General features: G+C 34.9%; 3 protein-coding genes and 1 long non-coding RNA gene across 4 annotated transcripts; 1 reads left to right on the top strand and 3 right to left on the bottom strand.

Annotated features, from left to right (window-relative positions):
- Positions 1-4,108: 4,108 nt before the first annotated feature.
- On the bottom strand, positions 4,109-12,016 carry LOC144557311 (uncharacterized). The gene is made up of 12 exons (XM_078305871.1): positions 11,742-12,016; positions 11,053-11,186; positions 10,776-10,833; positions 10,256-10,471; positions 9,658-9,930; positions 9,161-9,247; positions 8,947-9,072; positions 8,656-8,778; positions 8,432-8,571; positions 7,903-8,026; positions 6,649-6,984; positions 4,109-5,553 (listed from the first exon to the last, which is right to left on the bottom strand). The coding sequence occupies exons 1-12, from the start codon at positions 11,976-11,978 to the stop codon at positions 4,309-4,311; spliced, it is 3,099 nt and encodes a 1,032-aa protein (XP_078161997.1). The 5' UTR covers positions 11,979-12,016; the 3' UTR covers positions 4,109-4,308.
- Positions 12,017-12,800: 784 nt separating this feature from the next.
- LOC144557356 (uncharacterized) lies at positions 12,801-13,866 on the top strand. The gene is made up of 2 exons (XR_013512621.1): positions 12,801-13,167; positions 13,755-13,866. It is a non-coding gene; the product is annotated as an uncharacterized LOC144557356 (long non-coding RNA).
- An 865-nt stretch (positions 13,867-14,731) lies between these two features.
- LOC144557192 (uncharacterized) lies at positions 14,732-15,678 on the bottom strand. Its single transcript, XM_078305723.1, has 3 exons — positions 15,628-15,678; positions 15,468-15,533; positions 14,732-15,133 (listed from the first exon to the last, which is right to left on the bottom strand). Exons 1-3 carry the CDS (start codon positions 15,676-15,678, stop codon positions 14,732-14,734), a joined length of 519 nt encoding a protein of 172 aa, XP_078161849.1.
- On the bottom strand, positions 15,180-18,337 carry LOC144556931 (uncharacterized protein At2g02148-like). The gene is made up of 5 exons (XM_078305436.1): positions 18,248-18,337; positions 17,820-17,946; positions 17,002-17,337; positions 16,314-16,476; positions 15,180-15,744 (listed from the first exon to the last, which is right to left on the bottom strand). The coding sequence occupies exons 1-5, from the start codon at positions 18,329-18,331 to the stop codon at positions 15,684-15,686; spliced, it is 771 nt and encodes a 256-aa protein (XP_078161562.1). The 5' UTR covers positions 18,332-18,337; the 3' UTR covers positions 15,180-15,683.
- Between the last annotated feature and the right edge of the window lie 528 nt (positions 18,338-18,865).

Genomic DNA, 18,865 nt, shown 5'->3' with positions numbered 1-18,865 from the left:
ACAAAACATTCGATTACATCTTAACCCTAGAAACAAAGAAATCTACTCTAGCTAGTTCTAAAACAAATAAAACAGATGAGATAAAGAAAAGTCATGATAAAACCCAAAGAAGAAGAAGATCCACAACAAAACTCGCGTCTTTTGCTTCTCAACTTCGCCTCCAAGCAATAGCCGCCAATCCCAAAACCCTAGGAATGCTTCTCTGCTCCAGAATTAGCTCTCAGGTGCAAGAAATCTCGTATATATCCATCTCTGGCCGACCTTCCTTCATTAGACCTTGTTTCCAGATTCTGGATTTGTTTCCAGATTCTGGATTTGTTTCCGGATTTGTCTGGTACGACCCGGACAGGATTTTGTCCGGGTCGAACATGATGTTGTACAGGTCGGATAGGATTTCTAAAAATACATGTCTTTTTCTTAGATTGTAGATCTTCTCGCAAGCTTTCCAAAAAGTGGACGTACACTAAAAACGGAGTTACGAGTCAAAAGTTATAACTGTTTTAAGTTCGGATGCTGAAATTTCAGCAGAATGTTGTATGACCCGGACAGAGTGTTGTCTGACCCGGACAGAATGTTCAGAAAACAGATTTTCTTCCCATTTTCTCCCGTTTCCTGCAAGATAAGAATAAAAGTGCAGCAGTACCATATTCTATAGATATTTAATGGAATAAACATGGTTTCACTGTTTTAATTCGGTCGGAAATATAGATATAATAGCGTGATATCAGTGACACTACCAGTTCTGTCTGGGCCACCAAGGCACTTCATCTTACCAGCCTAGCGAGAGGTGGAGTCATGCAAAGCCTAACCCATGTAACAAATTCGGAGAAGCTGCGGTAGGCGTGATGGAGAGCTGGCGCGAGAGAGAGATTCTATCAGAGGGCGCTAAGAGAGAGACTCTGGTGAGGAGAGAAGATTATCGATGGAAGAGGCGATTCCCCTTTCTCGCATGAAAGAGAAGAGAGGAGGCAGAGAGGGATCGGCTGTGGTCATTTTTAATTCATAATTTTACTTGAAGGGTATAATCGAAAATACAGAAATACGTATTCTAAAACAGAATTTTTCATATTATTTTTAATAAAAAAAGTATAAGAATTGTATAAGAATGACAAATTTAGGATTTAAGAGGTTTTATAGTGGCATTTTTACAATTTTGAAGTTTGTAGTGGCAATCTCACAATTTCAAGGTTTTGTAGTGGCAATCTCATAATTTTCCCTATAAATTAATATCCTATGTTAATTTATATGTATCTCTCATGTGTCAAAAGTCATTTAAAATATGTCACACATACTTTAAATATTACTATGATAATTTTATAACATTTTCATGTCATAAAATTATTCATATATTAATAACATATAATTTGTACAAATTAATTATAACTTCTTATAATTAAGATAGCACATATTATATACATATCATATATGCTTTATTAATATATTTTATTTTAATCTTTCATTTGGTGTGACCCTATGGGATCCCATCATTATGGCAATGGAATTAAACATTTTAATTCCATAAATCAATGATACAACTAGCCATGGTATATTGATTACCCAAATGATGTGGATGAAAAAGCACAATGCAAAATCAATATCCCTGTAACATTAAAAATGTTGTTATGTCAATTCCTTGCCACATGATATCTAAATAATCGTAAGGTGGGAATGTGTCATCCTTACCAATTATTCTTTCTTGATTTCCTGAAGTTTAATTATGATATGATTATCATATAATAATATTGCATGCACATAATATAAACTTTATCAAGGGGCCCAGAGATATCATCGCTTATATTAACATATAAGAGACAATGGTTTCTTGATATGTATCATTCTTCCGTCTTAAGTTAGATTATATTAGAGTGATCTATTGAGTATTTCTCTTGAGTTTCTAAACTTTGAGACCTTATTCTCATCTCTAGTTGGCCGGTTGACTTCTCGCTTGGATTATAAGGGCTCAACGGTTCACAAGTTGTAATCCTTTCGTATTGGGTAATAGAAAGGCGCACCCACAAGAGGTTGCGAAGCCCGGAGACGTAGGCCTTTGTTTTGCCGAACTCCGTTAACATCCCGCGTGTCAAATCTCTCTAAACTCATCTATTTACTTTCAATTGTATTTATTTTCAGTTTTTGAGCAATTAGCGGTGCACTTAGTATAACAAAGTAGTATCATAGCAAGTTACTCAAATTAAGACACACTTAATTAGAGTTAGATCAACTTGACAAATGACACACTATAGACACGTGAAGGAACCCTTGATTTTTTGGATTACAACCAAAAATTTTATGCATTAGAAAAAAACCATAATTAATTATCTAAACATTCTTGAGATTTGAGATGTGGTTACCAATGGGTATTCTCCAACTTTCACTACTATCTCTACCGATAGGAGGGGTTCACTTTAGAACGCTTAAGTCCATGTCCCGAGACCTTTCTAAGACATCATTAACACATAACTACTACATCTGATCTTTATAGACTACCCTTATGCCCTAAACAATTTTAACAAGTACTAATCCTCCTTTGGGCTGACTAATACTTGCATCAATTGCAAGTGCGTCATCTTAATTACTTGTCATGCAACGAATTTAAACTTGTCTCAAAAAAAGAGGTCTGTTTGCGGACATTAATTCTTAACTAACTTAAATTCAAAACATGTATAAACTCTAATTTCCTTTAAATAAATCTAAAATTACACCTAAAGTCTAATCTTAAGACATAAACCTATTTCCAGTCGTCTTAATTAGAATTTAGCGACCTAAAATTAGCTATCAAAGCCAATTCTAGAAACAAATATTTTTTATCAATTAAATCTGTCAAACAAACTTTTAATTGCCTGAAATGACTTATCAAACATAGAAAATTTAATTCTAATTTTAGTCGAAACTTAATGACCAAAAAATCAAATTCATGTAGTTTGTAAACTTAATCTGCTATTATCAATCATCTATGCCTGTTATAATAATGAAACACATAATAATTCTTGTTCGAGATCACAAAAGCACAAGGAAAAGAAATTATTCACCATTTCTTGACTAAAATTTGCATATTTGATCAAATAGCATCTACTAATCTTTAAAATTAATTCCAGGCAACTTAAAACAGATTCGATGATAGAAAACTGCGTCGAAGGCATAAAATTGTTTTTCTGCATAGGACGGCTCTGATACCACTTGTTGGTGCAAAAGCGCACCCTTAAACATGCCCTGGGACCATTTTATGCAGAAATAAAAGAAACAAAATCAAGGCAGCAGAATTACCTTGTTCCATCTTAAACGGATTGTTACTCGACACTCGATCAAGATCAAAGGCTTGAACACTTGATAGCTGAACTTAAGATCTCAGATCCTTCCAAGGCTTACAAAGTTGCCGAACAGAATTTGTATCTGAATTGCTATTCGAATTCTGTCTCTAATGTCCAATGGAAAGACAAAAGAGAGGTTTAGTGGCTAACCAATGAAAGCTACTATATGACTTCTCACGAAATCAATTCATCACTTTGTACCTTGGAGACCTAGTTCTTTTATAGTGGTATATGTCGATTTAGAGAGCTAATGGAGAAAGCCAATTTGAATTTGCATTCTTATGACGTTTTAGAAAGCCAAATTGAATTTGACAACATGCATGGAGGAAGCCAAATTGAATTTGGGACATGTATGGTGGAAGCCAAATTGAATTTGACAACATGCATGAAGAAAGGCAAAGAATTTGACAACATGTATGGTTTAGGAAACCAATTTGAATTTGCACTACTTTATAATACAACTTCAAATTGAAGATCTTGCTTGCCACCTTGAAATGTCTAAAATCTAGATAATTTCATATATTATTAGGTCTGTAACTTATTACCACACTCAATTGTAATATTTCTAATTGATCCATTAACAATTAGAAATAATTACCCTGATATTTCTACACATTTTCGGTCCATATCCTTATTTTAAATACATATATGCTTTACAAATATTATACTGAATTTGATCACTTGGTTAGACATTTAATTGAGACAGTATACAACACATAATTATATAAAGTAGTAGTCCAACATAATAATTAGATTTAAACGTCTCCAAATCTAACAATATTCTCACAGTCAATATCATTATGCACATCACATTTCATTGAAATTCAGTAGAGATCACAACATAATCAACTCCGCAAGTAAATATTTACCCTCTACACAATATATTTTAGAATCCTAAACAAAACATAATAAATAAATAAGTAAACAACTCTGGCAAACCAGACCAAAATACATTTTTTTTTTCATTACAACTCGATACATAAAATCATACGTCAATTTCCTAAGAAATCTCTTTCAAAATTTGCGGCACTCTAGCCATGCTGTTGGCATATTTGAAGATTTTATTGCTGTACCATGGTTCCCATACAGTGATCAGACTTCTCTCTTCAACTCGTCCTGTCTCTGTTTCCCAACGAAACAACCTCGATTTGTCCAATTTATCCTTCCTCAGCCGCACCGTGATGTAAACAAACTGCCCATCAAACCCTACTGGGAATATGTTGTGTTGCCCGAAGAACATTTCATACTGACTTTTGCGACATAACTGCACGCCTTCACAAAAGTTAAGTGCATCCAACATGCCGTCCCAACTAGTCGCATGCAACCTATCCCAGCAGGACCCTCCAGTCAGTCTCCACACCTTGATCCCACCAACCCAAGTAAGGCAACACGTGATTTCACCGGCATATACTCCTATATGAAACCTTTCTTTCATCAATGGCTTCATTAAAGGCCACATTAGAGACCCTGCTAAACCTCTCTTTGTATCATACCATAAAAGGTACTGTCCACATTCCCAATATATCACCCCGTTCGCACATACTGCTTTAACTGCTGGAAAATATCGGCCTACACATGCACTCGTGCTCTGGGTCCATTTGCCAGTTTCTGAACAAAAGACATTAAACTGGTACACGTTTATATTGTAGTGAGGGTAAACAATGGTGAACCGATCTGGAAACTCGCAAGGATCATAAGCAAGACCCGTTTTATAGATCAAAGGTTTATACCAACCAACACTTTTTGGTACAAACACCATCTCTTTGGTAGCAGGATTACAAACGCAGAGGGATGCCTTGTGACTGAATTCACCATCGAGGAGGAGGAGGCCATTTGTGCAGGAGACTAGATAGATCTCATCATCAGAAGAGGTTGGTTTGAGGAAATTTAGGGATGGATCGGGGACACCTATCAATGTTGGGTCGGGGAAGAATGATAAGACACCATCTAGCGACATGTATACAAAGCCACTTGATGAAGTGTCCGCTGAGCGAGACTGATCAGCGGCAAATTTTGCATCAGTGCTTATTAGTGAATGCAATTCCTTGGAAATACATTTCAATCTGTTGAGGTATTTAAAAGGGAGACATGGCAGGATTTTTTTGTGAAGTAGGTGGTCAGGAAAATCTATGTGCCTTCTGGAAGAGCTAACCAGAGATTTTCCTATGACTTTGTCTCTGACCAATTGAACAGCTGTAACACTCCCACAGTCGCTAAAGAAAGACTTCAAGTCTTCCTCTTTAGTCTGCATTATTATAACAAATAAGATTTATCTAATTGCATTATTTCTCTGCCAGAAAGAAATGAAACATAGTCAAAACAACTGGATGGTGGACAATGGCTAAGCAAAACAAAAAAGAAGGTTAGGATCCAAGGTATTTTTCATAAAAGTTAGAATTAACATATTTAGGGGAACCTGTACGTACCAGCCTATGCTATAATTAATTTTATTCAAACCTTTATCCTTGTGTTGTCCAGTTGCTTAGTCAAAGTCTCTGGTCTAAAACCTTCGTACTTTTAGCATAGCAATTGTAGTTAAGAGTTGGTATCCCCCACATTTTTTTTAAAGAAAAGTTCGATCCTACTATTCTAAATCAAATTCATATAAAAGGCCCCGTGAATTGTAAATCGGATCAATCCAGTCCGTTCATTATATATAAGTAGGGCCCTATTTTTATTTAGTTATGGTACAGCTATGCCGTATGCATATTATTAAGGGTTTTGTGCCTGCAGATTATCAGCTAATGGGGCAAGTTGTTAAATACCCAAGCACTTAGGGTAATCAAACTGTAACAATAATAGACTATAGAATGTTACATTGTATTGTGTAACAGAATACCATCACACAGTACTATTTTTGTTGTGTTTAAGTACCACCCCTAAATATTTTCTAATTGGATGTTAGTGGAACTTATTTTGCTTCTAACTAGTTTGAGTTATTTTAAAAAAATTAATTAAAATTATCAAATGAACCTGATGATCGTAATAGGTATGGGTAAGGTCCTCAATAGGTACAGGTTTACCAATTCTTAGTGAATACAAGTATGAAACACGAACTATCTACCCTACTGACTGAAGCTGCATTACCATACTAGTTTTGATACTGTACCGTTATAGTTGTTGCTAGTGTTACATTGATCAAAAAAATAATTAAGAAAAGAAAGTAAAAAGAGGAGACATAAATGTGTCCAATCGTAATAAATTTTCTATATATTTTGCTGAGTTGTCAAGTTCAGTTGGCAAAAAACTGGTATACATTTATTTTGTGCATGTATCTAAACTAGAAAGTATAATGACAAAACAGATTTTCAGAAGAGTGTATTAATGCATAGACACTTACCCGAAGATTTAGGCTAGAAACAAATGCCATGCACTGGTCATTGTAGGACTCAGGCTTTGGTTTCTCAATTTCTTTGGTTTCCTCTTCTTTTTCAAGTTGTTTTCCACTATCTACTTCCACTCGGCCATGATCAGGCTGGGGCTTCTCCCCAATTTTTGGTGCATTCTGTTTTCTTTTCTTAGGAGGCGGTTGTGCCTTTGCACTAGACTTCTGTTTGGTTTTCCTTTTGAGAGGAGAACGAGAAATTTCCTTTACTGAAACTGAAGAATGGTCGAGTTTACCTTTAGACTCCTGCTGTGCCTTGAACAGCATTACATCATTAAGCCGTGTTGTTACCTTTTCAATTATAATAAATTACTAAATAAATAAGAGATCAAAAGCTAAAAGAATTATTCATGCCTGCTATATAGAATCATAAAAAACACAACTATCATTCAATTCTCCCACTGACTGATGAGAAGCCAAAAAAATGCCTAACATACCACATAAGGCATGTATCATATTAATATTACACCCTCCCCCTCTTCCAATTTCCTTGAAAGATATCAAATAGCTCTTTTCTCTTCCTTTTTTTATCACAGTACCAATAACAGTGGAAAAACTTATCTCTTTCCTTCTCCGTGAGAACCGACAAGAAGATAGCTGTATGATTTTGTTAAATTTTCTTATGGACAGTTTTTTGTTAAATTATGTTGTACTGTTTGGCTATTTGCTTATATTAAATTATGTACTGCTTGGTTGTTTGCTTATGTTAAATTATGTAGTGTTTGGTTGTTTGGCATGTTTTTGGTTGTTGAATTATGTTAAATTCAAAGATTTAGTGTTTTTGTTTTTGGTTAAATTTGCTTTCTATTATGTATTATTTAGAACTTTCGGGTTTAAGAAATTCAAATTGCTTAAAATTCAAACATCAATTGGTCTTAAGTCTTAACGAGTTGCTTAACGAGTTACAGTCAACTCGAGTTGGTAACGAGTTTAGTTGTCGACTCGACTCAACTCAAGTTGACTCGCTCATCAACTTAATGAACCGAGCAAAAGCATACCCCAACTCGCTCAAACTCAGTCCATTAACAGCCCTAACTGCCAGGAAGTATCCATTTAAGAAAAAAAAAACAAGAAAAACCAAAGATGACTATCCGGTCTGGAATCTGAATTGGTGGCTCCTTAGTCTCATACGTTACAAGAGTAAATACAGGAGCAATGTTGAGCTTATTAAAAGCAGTGTAAATTGGAACAAATAGAGCATGAATTTACCTCGGAACCAATGCCGGCCAACATTTTGTCATAGCATCTCTTGTAAATTGCTCTGGCGTCATTTAAATTACCCATTGCCACCTCCATGGCTATGTACCCTTCGTACGATTCCAGTGTGGACCCACTAATAAAGAGTCAATACAAAAAAAATATTGTGAAAATTCACATAAGAAGATTAATTTGAAACTTTCAACCAATTTTTTTCTGTATTTGCAAGAAACTCTTAACATTTCTCATGTTACACATAGCATGCAGAATTTTGGATAATCCCCAGATGATCCCATGACACCTAACTGATAGGTCCACTTCAAAAATACCAAGAACAAACTTGCATCCCATCTCAAGAAAACAATTAAAAGAAGTTTACAAAACTGTAACTAACAACCAAATTTGTTTCCTTGATTTTGAAATATTGCACAATTGGATGTTGTTTACAAGTCTCAAGCAATGTTGGGTCTATTGGCAAATAAGGTCAATGCTGGGTGTAATTTACATAGAAGTAAAAGTACAGAATTGCAGAGCTTTGTACCTTTTTTTAATTAGGTTGTCCCAAACTCCACGTGCAGAAATTATGTCTTTACCAAGATTTATCTCTAGTTTTGCCCAATATCTGAGCAAACTCAGCAGTTCTTTGGGACATATTTGCACCAACAACGAATCTGATGCATCCTAGAAAAATATTTTACATGTCACATCATCGCTCAAAGTTTATGAAAGTTTGAAAGATCCAGTAAATTGGCAGAGCTATCTAACCATAAATGTTTGGTGTACAAGTTGAAAGTCAAAATCAGCAAATTGTAGTGCCAGATCATCGCTATTTTGTTGTCCTACCTCTTTTGCTGTCTGAAAGGCACATTGAAGAGACTGCTCAAACACCTGGAAAAGGAAATGTGTATTATTTTTTAGAACAAAATATCTCGGAAGGAAATATACAAAACAGTGAGATTCATGCTTGTTAGATTACAAAGCAAAGGGTAGGATGCAAACAGACCCCACAGGGTCCATTTTCATAGGGAAAAAAATTGATTATCAAATTAAACATACACTTTTAATCTCCTCCTCATATGAGTTCGTCCGCTCCAAGGAAAGCAAGTAGCGGATCCACAATTTGCTGATCCAGGAACAGTTTCTTGTTGCTCTGTAGTACACACTCTTCAAAATTGATGCAACCTAAAGAAAGAGAGAGAGGTGTAGGAGGTTCTTTCAATTAAGTCAAATGAATTATCAGTACAAATATTAGAAAGAAAGATGCGCAAACCTTCAGTGTTCTGTCAAGGTAGTTTGTGTATGCAAGCCACAAGTCACTTGAACCAGCAAGTTCTGAAATTGCCCTCTCATAAAGGATCTGCACTCACGTATGATCACCACTAGACTCAAATTTAATATAATTCTGTACCAACAAATTATGACATCAATCACTAATCATGATATTAAAATGTAATCTATAATATAAAAAAAAAGGATTTTAAGGAACTAAATCTTGGTTCAATGTTATATGACAAACCATTTTGTCACTTGTTATGATATTTCACAAAAAAAAAAAAAAAACTTTTGTTAAACAAAATTATTTCTAAGGTCTATTTGAAGAACATATGTTTGACTAGCAAGACATGTCAATCCAAAAGGGCACATATGTCCAAATGCTTTCTTTCTACAAACCACACTGGGCAGATAAGGAGATGACTCTATTGATCACATATCATAATTGCAACAATGCAGGCAAATTCTATAAAAAGCTGAAATTGTATAAAGTACCCTGAAAAGCTGAAGTTTATCAGCCTCACTTTGTACCGGTCTTGACAGTTGGTCCTCGTATCGTCTCCTCGCTTTGTAAGGTGCAGAGGCATTTTGGTAATTCAATGCAATATTAGGAGGAACTCCATCCAACTCATTATCCATGTCATTGCTGTTCCCTTGATCAGCCTCCCAAGCTTTGTAATCCATCAGAGTTGCCTTGATATTTGTTAAAGGTACCGCCAGCTGGCGGTGGAACAAACTGCATATCCGCTGGTTTTGTTTCGCTTTTTCCTAATAGACCCAAAAAAAAGTTGGAAAAATAATATTTGTATTGAGAAATGGATCCAAATTTTTTAGGAAAAAAATGTATCAGGTTACTATAATTTTAGTCTGGTACGAGGATTTTGCATGAACTCTTATTGTGCATACCATAAAAAATTATCCTGACTGGTACTATGAGTTTACACATTTAGTTTTCACTTTTCAGGTATGAATTGAACTTAGTATTTAGTATGTGATCTGAGAGTTCTAAATGTCATCACCTGTATGAGTCGAAATTTAAAGAAACTAGTACAAATCAGTACATAAAATAAATGAAGCTAAATGAGAGATGAACCTCAGTGTTTTTTTCATCAATAGTGAGATGAAGCGATTGATCATACTCCTTGTAGGCTTCCCATATTTTACTCTCCTCAGTTACATGAAAACCAGCCACAATAATTGCCCGCTTGAGCAATTCACGCATTTTAGTGGCACCACTAGGTGAACACTGCAACACTGACTCATCACGCTCTTGCACAAAGTTTATGTAGTCACGCCACAGCGGAACTGACTGATCACAAAAAAGTAGAGCAAGATAAGAATCCATAAATAGTAACATGAGTCATGGGAAGCTTTTGCATATATGCCCAAGAAAACTTTTCATTTGCTCGTAATGTGTAATCACTATCAAACCAACCACTATGTATTTAAGGCAGTTTTGAGAAATGAACCCTTATAAGTAATCATAATGCATAAAGCAGTATTAGCACAAATAATATTTCCTGTTTTGCAAAGAAACTGTCATAAATTCAGAACTTAATCTTAGCTTAGCTCCCAGGACTAGGTAAATATTATAAGGTAACAAAAAGATGTACCAAATATTCCTGCACAGCTCGTTCATAAAGTTTATCAATCTCAGCAAATGCTTCAGCACTAGTCAGTAAGAAAAAGTAGAAGTCATATCAGAGTGGAACTGTAATCCATAATTAAATATGCCAAATCAATGCCGGCATGCAAGTAACACCCTCAAATTGTTCATACAAGACAATCAGCCATAGGAATAGAAAATAATGATATACAAGTGTAGCTCTCTAGCACCATAAAGTAGGAAGTTGGCAAGCAAATGCATATAAGAGGAAAATGCAAAATTACCCTTGATTCAAAGATATTTCATCACCAATCCAATCCTGCCATAGTTTAGGACTGAGCGGGAATAGCCTATTCATCTCTTCTCTAGCATTTCTAAGCTTCTCAATCTCTCCTGATTTCCTCAAGAAGGTTACGTACTAACAAAAAAGAACAATATATCAGAAGTCAAGGTTTGAAAAGATCAAAATGGAATGAAAATAGGAATATTTGTATCAGCCAGGTTTGCTCCACAAATACACAGTCCTAACCGACCAACCAGCAGCAAGGGCATAGTGGACATCAATGCGAGCTTGGATTCTGACTGAATTAAAACGTGAGAAACAATCAAGGGGAAACAGTGCAAATCAGCTAGTGCTTGATAGAAAGGATATTGTTTTAAATCACTTGTATTACTCGCATAAGCAAGATTGCAAACTATCCATCCCCGATTTAGAGGGAAACAAGCTATTTTGTAAGAATTAAGATATTATTTAATTGATTAGCTGATTCTGTGATAAAGTAAATGTCTAATTTAGCACCTAAAATCTAACATCAGAAGAAAATTTACTTTACGTTTAACATATATATGTTAGATTGTTCTAGGAGGGAGGTCACATTAACCCAATTTTCAAAACTGCAATCATGTATATTTATTTATTTTTCCAGTGACCAGAGAGGTAGTGAGAGAGCGGGAGAGAAAGCATCAGAAATACCTGGAGATGCGAATCATAGTCCATGAGTTGACTGCGCAATGCTTGTTCGAGGGCTTGGATGCGGAGCTCATCGGCTTCTTCCTCCGAACCAGAGTCGACCAAGGATAAGGCGGTCGCAGAGGATGAGGCGGAGGCGGTGGCAGTGGCGGTGGCGGACGCTAGGGCTTTCGAGACCGTCGGCATCTCCTCATCCTGATCTAATCCCTCTAGGGATACATTTTCTTCTTCTCTCGCCATTTGAGCACTCTTTTTTATCGTTTCAGTCCGTCTATTGGAAACAGATTTTTATGCAAATACCTTACGATGAGTCCGGAACCTCTGAGGTAACTCAAATTTTCAGTTTAAAAATCCTACGATCAGAATTGGGATAATCCAGCTCGACGTACAAATACAATGCCTTAGGCCTCTTTAACGTCCGTACCAAAGCAGATCAGACGATCCTGATCTAAACTCAAATTTTGAGTTGCCTTATTTAGGTGATTATATTATCATACGAGATTTTTTTATTTAAATAGAATCAATATTAATTATTCTAACATAATAACTCCATTGATTTGTGGTTATGTTAAGAATTGTTGTACATTGGTTGGCGATGACTCTAAATGAGTATTACCAACTTTTAGTATATATAAATATATACTTAGTTACCCTAGTGCTACTTTGTCAGATTACAAGCACATAATCCTACCGTGTTGTAGTGTCGGGTGTTGATCCACACGGATAGATCTTAGTAGTTTAACAACAATAACACTAGTTTAGGTTCTTCGGATTTAATTGGGTTGCATGTATACTTAATAAAATAAAATAAATAATTAACTCAATATACATTTGTTTTTTATTGTATTCTGCATGAAAACAAGGTACCTTTTGTCAGAATCTGGTACCTAATTTCTTGATCAATTGATATCAAACTTAAAAAGTTAATGTTTGAATGGTTCAATGGTTAATTATAAAGTGGCTTGAGAAGCATAAATTATATCAGCAATGAAGATATTATATTTAACTGAGGCAATATTTTTTACCCATGAGAAATTTGTGTGATTTTACAACAGTGACTCTATACCAGTTAGTCTCAATTTTGTATTTCTGTCTCAATATTCATTCAGTTGTGCTAAAATCCAACTAAATTATATTGAGTCTAACATGCCCTTCTAATGTTCAATAATTAGGTTTCATGTCCTTAATTTATTTGAATTTGTCTTAGTTTTCTTTTATCTGTGCAATTAAATTATGTAACAAAAAAGCCCAAGAAACATTGCTCATAATAGCAAAGTCTCCATCTTTTCAAGGTACAATTTCAGAGAAACAAAATTATCTCATAATAACGGCATTTTTTAATTTTTTGTGATCCAGGGTACAAGATTATAAGCACATGGCAACACTCTATATTGTTTTTGCTTGTGATAGCTCGTTGACCTAATACAAGGTAGAGTATAAAATTCTTTATCCGATTATAGCTGCTGCAGCTGACCTTTCTCTAGAAGAATCCCTGAATTTTCATATTAATAAATTCAGGGGCACAAATATCTCACAAATTATACTTTTTGGGTCGAACTGTTAAAGAATATCCCTACATGTTGTTCCTTTAGAGTTGTTTCTCTAGAGTTGCTCCATGCAATAAGAAAAGATATCAGGTTACACATAAATTTTACTACCAATGTAACAATTACATAATTACATAATCTGCCCGTAAATCTTAATATAAAAAATCAATAGACCTGGATCAGTTGTCTAAAAGAATGAAGGTAAGGATTTGTGCAAAGCTGCTTAGTCATACAAATTTTGTACACAACATGATTTTTCATTATCAAAAGAAAGGAATAATTTCAAATTTGCCAAATTTTCTTCTTTTCCCAAATTTGGAAATTTGTTGGATTTTTTTATTTTTAAAATCAGTTCATATTACCATCTCATCTCCTATAAGTGAATTTTGAATGAGCTGAGTGCTTCATTTGCTCTTTTATTGGTTTCATCATAAAAATGGTAAATCCTTTTGCTCTCTCCCTTTTGCAGAGTCTACTTGATTCTACAGTGAGAAGGTTCACAGACCAGAGTGGTGGCAGTAGAGCTACAGATGCTTATATTAAATGATGCATTTTGATGAACTTTTTGCAAGAATTTTTTTTACAAAATCAACTCCATGAGATGCTGAAACTACAACATGAAGCTCTAGATTTATATTTAGACTTTTTTGTTAGCATGGATATATATGGAGATATTTTTGTGAAAGGAGGGGTAAGTTGTTAAATTTCAAGGGTACTTGTTAGCATTAATATATGTGTTTTTGTGGTGCTTAAATTTTTGTTTTACTTTTCGAAAAGTGATGTCTTTTGTTCAAGTCCACATGTACATTGACTCAAGAGAGAAGGTTACAGCTAATATGTTACTATATAAAAAACAACTAATATAATAAAAAGCAATCAACATAATAAAAAACTACCAACTGAATTTTAGATGAACATTGAGACAATATATACTATATAAACAATTAAATATAATAAAAAATAACAACTGAATTTTAGATGAACATTAAGACAATTGGTATGTCTCATTATTGACTAATATTATGCAATCAATCTTTAAATTAATCACATTTAAAAAAAATAGTTAAAACAAATTTTCAATCCACACGGCAACGCGTGGCCGGGCACTTACTAGTCCTACTCAAATGGGACTGTCCCTAAACATGGGTATATATGGCATCATGCTAATATCTTTTCTTTTTTATTGAATTTTCAAATTAGGATTTAATTAGGTGGGAACTAATATTCTTTGTATATGACCAGATATTACTACTACAACATTTTATAAGGGGGTACATCTTATGACATTTGTTTCCAAAAAAACATCCATAACTATTTAAGGTGACATAAATGATAAAGAAACACAGGAGGGGCACATGAGTTGTTTCCCATATCTTAGCCAGCATCCATGACATTTCTTAATGGAAGGATATGGGCATAAATGATGCCTTTTGGCTCGGGGCCTAGCTAATAACTTTTTTTATAAAACAGTGATGTGCGTACTATACCGCTATCTATTGTTTTTTTTTCTATCAGTAGAATGAAATTATTATTTGACAGGGAAATCCTTTTTCTTTTCTTGTTCTTTTGTGAAGAAAGAACAAAGAAACAAAATACCACATGAAGCAAACGGCCAGGGAGATGAGCTATGCTTGACAATTGCACACAAGCTAAGTGTGGGGCCAAGTTACTGACTCCATGTGGCTGGTGCTGGTTGGCCCCACTGTCAGGTGAGACAGGCGTGCATGGGTATTGTGTGGTCATGTACTGCTGGTTATGGGGAGGCATTTGGGGCTGCAAATGGTCCACCAGGTGGTACTGGGGCTGTTGCTGTTGCTGTTTCGACTCTAGTAGATGATCATTTTGCAACTAAAAATAGAGAAATAATCATGTGAAGTGAGCAAATTGAATAATCTTTTTTTATTTTTTTATTTTTTATTTTAACTTAAAGAACAAGAATCAGTCACTAGATAGATAACAGCAATTAAAATGGAACCTTAGCCAACCCCTTGTATAAGTACCTGCATAAGTACTATCCCATAATTACCATCAACTAAAAAATCAAGTTAACAGAAAAGAGAGGATAAAATTAGAACAAACAACAATTCGCATGTTTTTCCAAGGGTCAATGCACAAAAAGAAGGTTCATATGGTGCTCACAAGAAAATGAAATTTGCAATGTAAAATGTAACATGAGTCTTACTTCATTATTTGGTTGGTATTCAGAAGAGCTAACCAAAAGTGGAGAACTATCACTTCCAGAGAAGGCCTGGATAGATGTAATCATATAAACAAACAGAGAATAAAAGGAACAAGTAAAAATACCCTTCAAGAATTTAATATTACTGAGAAGTATATCATACTGCTGATTCATGGATGTTAAGTAGAGGTTGAGACAGGGACCGCCGATTCATGGATGTTAGCACTTGTAATCTCTTGTGGTTACAGCTACCTCACATCGACCTGTCAAGCATTTGAACCTCAAAATAGAATGAATAATATAGTATGTCAAAAGCATACTTCCAAATTAAGCCCAATGTTTTACGGTATTTGAAAATAATGTAAAACACTCATTCTCGCAAGTATCACTGACAAATTTTGGGCCATTTGCAAGTACCATGAAACTATCAAAGAAGAACTTTAGTCAAGAAAGTGACAAAATGCCGCAAAATTTTTAAAACAAGTACAAACGAATCACTTCATATCAATCTCAAACTGACATTTAACCCACAATTTAATGCTCAACTTGATTCTTCTCCTTAAGCTTACAAAATTGAGCTCATTAGTGGTAGGCGGGCAAAATCATTCCATATTTAATTGACCACACCTTTTTCACCAGAACTGATGTGTTGGCATTATTTGAGAATAGTTCAAGGACTCGAGTATGGTGACGTCAGTTAACAGTTGCAAATATTATTGAATGCTGTGTGCTATAGTGAGAAATCATACAAAATGTCCTGTTACACACCGAAATTCTACAAAATAAAGTAACAATGTCATTCAATAGCTTCTTAAGCCTACCACTCACTCAATAGCTTCTTAAGCCTACCACTCAGCATCTTCCATCGACATGTTGGTTGGTTTCTCAACGACATCCAACCCATTTATCACCACAAATCGGACCTGCTTCTCTTCTTGCACCACCAGCTCTGGGAAGCAGTTTCGTGTTGAATGAGAAGTTGCAAGCTCTCTTCTCCTAAAGCTTATTGGGCCTACAACACCAAAGCATGACAGAAATTATAATATATCAATAGCCAAATACAAATAAGAAAAGCCAATTCATGTTTACACTTTCATTAGTACAAATTTGATAAACTTGTACGCCCCTATAAAGCATAAGGCATACAGAACAGGAAAAATATCCTAGATAAATATTGAGCATTTTCTTAAAAAGATGCACAATGTAACTCTTCTTTCTCATTGCTTCTCTTTTGTATGTAGTTTAAATATATCAACTAAAAAGGTGGAACAAAATAGCATTTCATGTGTTTTGCAGAGATACATACTGTAGGTTTTATTGATGGGTCTGCATGATGTTCTGAAGTTCTGAAGATGGAAAATTATAGACAAACAAATTAGAGGTAGAAATATGCAATATTCTTTTTAAATATTTTTCAGTTTAGAGTTCTGGTCCTGCTGCATTTTTAAGGCTTTATTTTAGCAATTGGACAGAACTTTGATCCAACTGCATTTCAGAGTAAATAAAAGCAAAACAGAAAAAAACACAGAAAACTTACCTTTTTTGGGGAACTTACTGATGAGCTTCCTGTATAAACCGCCAGCTGCCTCAAGGGCAACCCCAACAGTTGCCTCCCGAGTTACATTCAATGCCCCAAGACGAGCATTGACGTCATTTACTAAATTCTCATATAGGTTAGCAATGAACATCAGAGGCAAGGCTACCCATGGGTCACCCTCATACCGAGCTTCATGTAGCTTTCTTTTATTGGCCTTTTCATGGGCCCTATAACCAACTTCATGCGAGTCACCCACCTCAATCAAATGTTGGTTAATGAAGTGATCAACTATCAAGCCTAAGAATCTTGCTCGAACATTCTCAATGGGTAATACATCTGCACGAAATACAACAGCAGTCATGTACCATGCTAAGAAGTGAAAGGCTGCAGCTTCTTCTTCTTCTTTTTTTCCTTTTTTGGTTGGTGCTTGTGTATAATTGAGAGTAACATGCAGCTAACTCAGGTTAAAGTAAGGTATTGTAAATTGAAATAAATCATGCTAAAAAGGATTGAAAGATGCTTAGACACATCATACAGGTTCATCTGGCATTGTAGAAAAATGGAGTTCTGGTCAAAATATTCATGTGACTGACAGTTTAATACTGTAGTCGAAGCCTAATTCAGCTTTATCACTAACTTGTAGCCAAAAAGATTAATAAAATCAGATCAAATTGATGCTTATGTTCACAAATCACAACTGAATAGCAATTTAGCATTCTTATTCAGTTGTGGGCCACAAAGGAAGTCGAAAGTGCAGTTCAGGTTCGTTCATGATATGCAGCATAATAGTTTATAATTAAGGAATGAAATGTGATTACCTTGGGACAAAAGAATATTGTAAGAAGGGGAAGACGGTCTACTATTGTTGTCAAGCACCGAGCGCTCTTCTTCAACAGCCATGCCATGAAGTGTTAATGAATTTCTGTATGATTCATGTATGCAATCCTACAGTTAACAGAGGCAAATGAGAAACCACAATTTGCTACATTCTATTTCTTTTCTTTAATCAGAAAGCATGGGCAACATACAATTTTACAGGAATCCCATTCTAGAAATGCAAGCTCCCTTATGTATCAACCGATCAAAATCAAGAATTACAATGCCACTTGGGACCAATTCTGGTGTTATACTGGCATATTATTGCTAAATACTGAAGCCATGCTGGTTTAATCGCTAAATGGGAAGCCTGACTATGATCACCTCCTAAAAAAAAAAAAAAAAATTAAAGAAATAAAGTAAAACATACGGCAGACAAAGAATTGGAGTCATCGCCATTTTCCAAGCTATCTTCAGTGACGGCTTCAGGATCAATGTTGCTCATCCCTTCCATCTCTCCTCCTTGCTGTGCATCTACTAGTGGAAAATATGGAATCAGGATCGGTTATAAACACATATCAGTATCGGAATCCAACCGATCCTGATGAAGGCGATACTGATACTATCAGGATCGGTTTTATATTTTTTAAACAACCGATCCAAATAGAAACTATTAGGATCGGTTTTTAATAAAACCGATCTTAATAGTTGTTATCTAGATCGGTTTTTGAGTAATAACCGATCCAGATACGTACTATCAAGATCGGTTTTTATGTAAAACCGATCCTGATAGTTTTTTTGTATTTTTTTTTTATTAAAAAAACACATCTAGATCGGTTTTTTAATAATAACCGATCCAGATACGTACTATCAAGATCGGTTTTTATGTAAAACCGATCCTGATAGTTTTTTTGTATTCTTTTTTTATTTAAAAAAACACATCTAGATCGGTTTTTTAATAATAACTGATCCAGATACATACTATCAAGATCGGTTTTTATGTAAAACCGATCCTGATAGTTTTTTTGTATTTTTTTTTATTAAAAAA

Source organism: Carex rostrata, chromosome 7 (assembly GCF_964058835.1).
Source record: "Carex rostrata chromosome 7, lpCarRost1.2, whole genome shotgun sequence".
NCBI classification, from domain to species: domain Eukaryota; kingdom Viridiplantae; phylum Streptophyta; class Magnoliopsida; order Poales; family Cyperaceae; genus Carex; species Carex rostrata.
The sequence above is the reverse complement of the archived record's forward strand: the minus strand, read 5'-3'. Positions and strand labels throughout refer to the sequence as shown.

Excerpts from the sequence above, each read along its gene's own strand:
- LOC144557311 (XM_078305871.1), bottom strand. The coding sequence starts at position 11,978 with ATGGCGAGAGAAGAAGAAAATGTATCCCTAGAGGGATTAGATCAGGAT. Across the intron at positions 11,187-11,741 it reads ACTATGATTCGCATCTCCAG|TACGTAACCTTCTTGAGGAA; the intron begins GTATTTCTGATG and ends CTTTTTTGTTAG. Across the intron at positions 10,834-11,052 it reads GAAATATCTTTGAATCAAGG|TGCTGAAGCATTTGCTGAGA; the intron begins GTAATTTTGCAT and ends CTTACTGACTAG.
- LOC144557192 (XM_078305723.1), bottom strand. The coding sequence starts at position 15,678 with ATGAATCGGCGGTCCCTGTCTCAACCTCTACTTAACATCCATGAATCA. Across the intron at positions 15,534-15,627 it reads TTAACATCCATGAATCAGCA|GCCTTCTCTGGAAGTGATAG; the intron begins GTATGATATACT and ends ACATCTATCCAG. Across the intron at positions 15,134-15,467 it reads AATACCAACCAAATAATGAA|TTGCAAAATGATCATCTACT; the intron begins GTAAGACTCATG and ends CTCTATTTTTAG.
- LOC144556931 (XM_078305436.1), bottom strand. The coding sequence starts at position 18,331 with ATGGAAGGGATGAGCAACATTGATCCTGAAGCCGTCACTGAAGATAGC. Across the intron at positions 17,947-18,247 it reads ACTCCAATTCTTTGTCTGCC|GATTGCATACATGAATCATA; the intron begins GTATGTTTTACT and ends TGTTAACTGTAG. Across the intron at positions 16,477-17,001 it reads CAGTAAGTTCCCCAAAAAAG|GCCCAATAAGCTTTAGGAGA; the intron begins GTAAGTTTTCTG and ends TTGGTGTTGTAG.